Source organism: Oenanthe melanoleuca, chromosome Z (genome assembly GCF_029582105.1).
Source record: "Oenanthe melanoleuca isolate GR-GAL-2019-014 chromosome Z, OMel1.0, whole genome shotgun sequence".
Taxonomy (NCBI): Eukaryota; Metazoa; Chordata; class Aves; order Passeriformes; family Muscicapidae; genus Oenanthe; species Oenanthe melanoleuca.
In genome coordinates this window covers 44,004,114-44,010,113 of record NC_079362.1, presented here as the reverse complement: position 1 = coordinate 44,010,113, position 6,000 = coordinate 44,004,114, and the positions used below count along the sequence as shown (strand labels likewise).

The 6,000-nt window shown below is 38.1% G+C and overlaps 1 protein-coding gene across 1 annotated transcript in view; it reads left to right on the top strand.

Moving 5' to 3' along the window:
* The window catches only part of ADAMTSL1 (ADAMTS like 1), a 176,650-nt gene that overhangs the window by 55,958 nt on the left and 114,692 nt on the right, over positions 1-6,000 (top strand). The window contains exon 7 of the mRNA XM_056514574.1: positions 3,876-3,950. Coding sequence (XP_056370549.1) covers positions 3,876-3,950 — 75 coding nt within the window. The remainder of the gene's footprint in view (positions 1-3,875; positions 3,951-6,000) is intronic.

Sequence of the window (6,000 nt, the reverse complement as noted above, 5' to 3'; positions counted from 1 at the left end):
CATGTGCCTGCATGCTCAGCATGGTCACCCAGTTCTACAGGCAACTGAGGAACCCAAGTTGTCAGAAAGTGCCTACACAAGCATGAGAGATCTCTACAGAAAAAGATGGCCTTTCCTGCATGCTGACCCAGCCTTAACCCAGAGTGGTAAATTGGCATTAGTGCGTCCCAGTGAGGGGGTTAGTTTATCCTGAACCCCAGACAGGCTTTTTAAATCAGTTTACAGCACCACAGATGGAGCTTTAAAACTTTTAGGGTGAGACTGGTCAGTTTCGAAGGAAGGATCAAAAGGTAGGGGAATTTTCATGCCTGTGTAGACACACCTATGGAATCACCTGTGCTAGCCTGAAAACCTGCCCCCAGCCTTAGAGTCTGATCAGCTCTGCTGTTCTGGAGCAACTTTGCGACTGCTGAATAGCATGTAACTTTAAAGATTCAAATAGCAGTGTAGTATCTGTTGAAGACTGTGTGTATACTTGTGGGTTATATAACAGGGAGAGCTGCTTTTTGCAAAAGCTTCTCTCTGTCAAAGAGTAACTGCATTGGTATGGAGCAAGAGAACAAAGTTCATAAAGCTTTTAAACACTTAGCATTTCCTACAGAAACAGCTTCTTTCACTATTTATAAGGATAGTGTCCATGTCCCAATAGGCCTCAGAGACAGAAACATAGTAGGGCAGGATTTAGTGTGATGTTGAATTCCCACCTACATTTTTATGAAAAACAAAGCACCTGTGTCTATACTTTTGTAAGACAGATAATAAAAAGGCTACAAAAATCTTTATTGATTCCAGAAATACTATTTTTTCTTAGGTGGCTTGGGTGATTCTTCAGAAGTCTGCAGAAAGTCTGTTTTTATTTAATATTTTCTTTAGGGAACTGTGCACATCCTTCCTATAAGCTGCATTTAAGCAAGCTTCTTTGTATTCACCAAGAAGCTAGAGTGTTAGTCCCATAAGTTGTGAGTGCATTCTGCTGATCACCTAGTGCAAAGTTGGTATTTTTCTGAAACAGGATTAATATCTACTAGCAAAGCAGATTAGTTTTAAAAGAGACTTGTAGAAGTTATAATGCTGTCTAGATATTCACCTAATTGCTCTTGCTGTGGTTGTCAAAAATAGATGTGGTTCCGTATTTCCACTGAATATCAGTAGTAATCGGGAGACAGAAAGAACTCCATTTTCCATGAGAACTGACAAACCATTTGGACAAAATACAAATTAAAAATCCAAAACTAGAAGAAACTTCTCTCTCATGGGAATCTGATGTATGCACATGACATTTAACTTTTGCCTGAAACCTTGCACTTTCTTCTTAGCCCTAAGCCACTGTCCTTTCAGTTACCTGGGACCTTCCTTTGCTTCCCTATGCATGGTCTCCAGAGAAAACCAACCACCTGTTAAAGCATTTTGTGTCTTTTCCACACAGCTGCTCAACAATCTGTCTCTCTGCTTATTGTTGGAGAGAGATGTGACTAAATGTTAGCCTGCTTACTTTCACATCTCTTCACAGGAAATGTCTCCTCCTTATCACTGTTAACCTCAGGAAATTATTCTTCAGTCCCCACTGCTTCTGCTTTGTGAAAGCAGGAAGCACTGTGATAAGAATAAACCCCTCTGAGCTTTGCATTTCATATAAAGTGTGATAGATTTCAAATGGAAAACAACTACAAGATCAGGTGAAATACAGTCCTAGCAATACCCTGGGGCAGAAGATGCATGCTGTGGATATAAGCTCACATGGTCTTTAAACTATCTGAGTTTTCTGTGTCATGTCAGAGAGTTGTTAACTTTGCAGCACAGAGCTTGTAACAGTCAGAGACAGTCAGATATAATAATGTCATGGGACTGTCTTTAAATAAGACTTGTAAAAAGACTATTAATATTGGGGTTTATTAAATTTAAATTATTGTTTTTACAAACACATTCAAAAAAATTTTATATATATATATACAGCCAAATTATACATCATACTCATGTATTTTGTTCCAGACAATAGATAAAATAATTTAACCTACTGGGTATCTTGAATCTGAATACCAATTAAGCAGTATAAATAATTTAGAAATTGAATTAGAATTAGAATTCTTGAATTAGAATTTTTAGAAATTGAATGTGTATTTTTCCAAATACAAAATCTGAATTATGTATTGATATGAAAGATTTTTAGCTTTACTAATCCATGTGGTATCAGAGATGTGTATGAGCAAAAAGTGTGTTGAGTTTAAGCCCAGTATTACAAAAGACTTAGGCACTAAAATTTTGGATAGTTTGAGAAAATATATCAAATCAGAACTTGAAAATGGACATGGTTCAGAAGCACCTGAAAATTTGTCTTTATGAAGTCTTTATCTTCACAAAACTTTTGTTTTATGCACTTACACTGCATACATTTTCACCTCACTTCTGGGATAGTAAGAGGCAACAAAAGTATGAATACTTCATCCCATAAAGCTCTGAAATATAAGAGTGTCAATAATTCCTATGATGCATTAGAGAATTTAAAATGTAAAAGGGTTCTAGTTAACAGTTTTTGAGATATTATGGGCTTGGATGCATGACTGTATTGGATGAATTAATGTATTGCTTAAAAGTTCCTGTTTCTGTTAGTGTTTCCTTTCTCTGTCAGCATCTCTCACCTTTGATATAAAATGACAACATCAACAACTATTTTGCTGATAAGTGAGAATCCTAATTTAGTTGGGTTCCGAAAGTTTTCCCAGTTTGCTCTGGGAAGTGTAAGACCCCAACTCATATGTTTGAATGAAAGGTAAAATGCTTTTATTGTCTGAGCTAGCCTCACCTGACAAAGCAAAACATTGTTTTGAGAGCAGAGCTGTAGCTCCTGCTAGAAGGCATTTCATGACATAGTTGTGAGCAGTTCTAATGAATAAATAGTGAAAGAGACTTTGTTCCTCTCAGGTCTACCACCTTCTTGCTCCTCAGAAAAAATCCTTTTAGGCATGCATACTTTTTCTTTCCCAGCTTCTAGTTATGTGGGAAGAAGGCAGAAAGGACAGGGAAAGGTGAATGAAATGTGCTGGTTGGTCCAAGTCAGCACTCTCTGGGTATGCCACTTCATAACCCAGGTATTGCATTTTATATCCTTTTTCTGTGTCCTTCTGTCTCCCTTCAGGACATTACTGAGGTTAAAAATGCTTTAGAAATGCTGACCTAACTAACTTTCACAGCTGCATGTGACCTACATGTTAATTCACACCTCGGTTTAAATGCAGTTGGCAAAGCTCCCAAGGCTTCATAGGTGCAAGATCCTGCTTTAATACTTCTTTATATGACAGTCTAATGGGTTTCTGCTTTTCCAGGGGCTTTCTGCTAGCAGTGTAGAAAGGGAAGCAGAATTATAGCACTTATGGTCATTAAAATAAGAGGTGTGAAAGGGATGACATACCTGAGAGCAGCAGGAGACCATCACATAGCATGGACAGGATCTTGGAGAAGCTGTGGGTTTTAAATGGGAAGAAGTCAAGTGAAAAATGGGAAAGCTGTTCTGGCTGAACATCAGATAAGCATCTGCTTCTCTACTTCACCACAAACACTGATTCAAAATACCAAAATACTTGAGAGTTTTAAGTGGAGCTGTGTGGAATAGAAACTTATTAGTTACTCTTGAAAACTATAAATAGTTGTGAAGGAGTTGGGGATAAATAAAATCAGCAGGTTTGAATTCTTCTAAGCAAAAGTTTCTTACTACATTTGACAAGTTCCTTTTCCAGATTTTTAATAATAATTCTTGGGGTTTTTAATTGGTCCTAAGGCTTTTCTTTTGCCTGCCTCGTAAACATGTATTTCAATGCTTATTTGAAAACAGATGGGAATTTCCTTGCTTATTTACTCCATGCATTTTTGCATTCCCACAGTGAATGATACAGTGGTTGCTATTCCCTATGGCAGCAGGCAAGTTCGTCTCGTGCTGAAAGGACCTGATCATTTATGTAAGTAGAAGAAGTTGGTGTAAACTTGACTAAGAGAGCCTTGGTAACCTGCAGTGCTCTGTTTACACCCTGGTGTCTGGTTTCCCTCTCTCAGATCACTGATTTCAACACACGGATGAGTGCTGCTCTAGAAGTTTTCCTCAGACCCAGTCACCTCAGTGGTACACTCTTTTCAAAGCAGACCTTGGCCAACAGTGCAGAGCTCTTTGCCCCTCCATAATTTTCAGTCATTTCTGTTTTCTTGTCCTTTGGCTGGCTCACTTGGTGTCAAGTGCTTTTGTTTAAAATTAATAAAATGCATACCACTGAGTGAAATATTGAGAACAGTAAAGTGTAAGCTTCCCTGCAGCTCAGCTCAGCTCAGCCATCAAGCTGCTCGTGACTTTTGCACATCTCTGTTATGATCTTTCTCTCTCCCCTAGATACACATATGCACTCCCACCATGTGTGTGCATGCACACACACACAAAATCACACTCTAAAGATCTGAAACCACATGCAAAAATGAAACCTTGTTCTTTAGCAGTGATACTGCTCCAAGGAGTTAAGACCACTGGGTTCTGCTAGTCCATAGCAGAATTCATAGCCACTTATAGTGGCTATAACACTTTCCTGCTTCTTCTGTGTATCCCAGCAGCTGTATATCACTCTTTTCTGGGAGGAATCTCAGGATTTGAGAATACTCTGCTACAGCTGAAGGCAAATCCATTTATTTCATGAATAGAAGCTCCTTGCAACCCTCTCCTCATCTTCCAGTGCAGTAGCTGCTCACAAGCTGCTTCCTTTCTTGTCAGCAGCAAATGAATATTAGAGATTAGAAAATAAATTTACTGTCAGAATAAAACCCCGAACTGTACTGCTTGACCTCTCAGTAGCAAAAATTATTGTAAGATAAGTTGGGCTACTGTTCTCCTTTTCCAAAAGTCTTTACGAATTTTCTGCAGCACGGACTATTTATGTCTTCTGTTTTTGTTAGTGTAGATACAAACATAAGTGTCAGCAAAGATGTGAAACACCAAATCATTTCACTGTCTTCATATTTTCTTTCACCCAAAAATTTCATACAGGTATAAAAATAAGGGATGGCTTACTAGTCCTGTACTGTAACTCCCTACTCGTGTTGAGAAAGAAGTGGATTATTCAGATTTAAAGCTGTGGGAAAAGACCAGCAAATTATAGGTTATAAACCAAGAAAAAATATGTTATGTTTTTGTTAAAAGTTCAAATGTGGCCGATACCTCAGTTTTAAGTGGCCCTTTGGGTATTCCTGAGCTGCTCCAGTATGGCTGATAATACTTTCCCAGTACATGACATGCACTCTTCCTTTCTCTCCTGTTTTTTCCAATATAGATGTTCTCTTTCAAGGTAGAAAATTTTGTACTTTTGTTGTTGTTTCAGTGAAATTGAGCTATAAGACAGCTCAGAGAGAAATGAGATTTTAGCTGAAGAGATGGATCTAAAGCTTCACTCAGACCATGTCATATTTCATGACAAAAATATTTGAATCAGCAAGGTCTGCCTCAGTCACTGGTTGAGATTAGATTAACGGCGCTGTGTTAACATGAATAAGTCCAAATATATCTCTTTCTTGTTTCAGATGTCTCCGTGAATCTTTCTGTTCACCCATCAAAGGATTTTATATATGTATGAGCTACAGTCAGTTGCAGGGGGAGGGAGTATTTTGCCCTGAGAGCTTTGGCTGTGGGAGAAGTCAACATGAGGCTGATTATACACACAAGTCTTAAAACCATCTTTATTCCTGATGCATGCAGGCTTGTCCAAACACAAATAGATGGCCAAGTGCATCACAAAGGAAGAGACTGGTCTCACTGAAATCCAAGGAATTCATCACTATAGTGCAGATTCTTAGTGTACTGCCTCAGCAACTTCATTCACTAATTAATTCCCTTAATCCATCACGAAAAGCAGTCTAATTACTGAAATTACATTTTTTGTTCCCTAATTAGCAACTTAATATACGCAAATAAAAACTTTTTTTGCTTTTTGTTGTCTTTGAAAATATATCTCCATCATAGATGAATAGTATCCC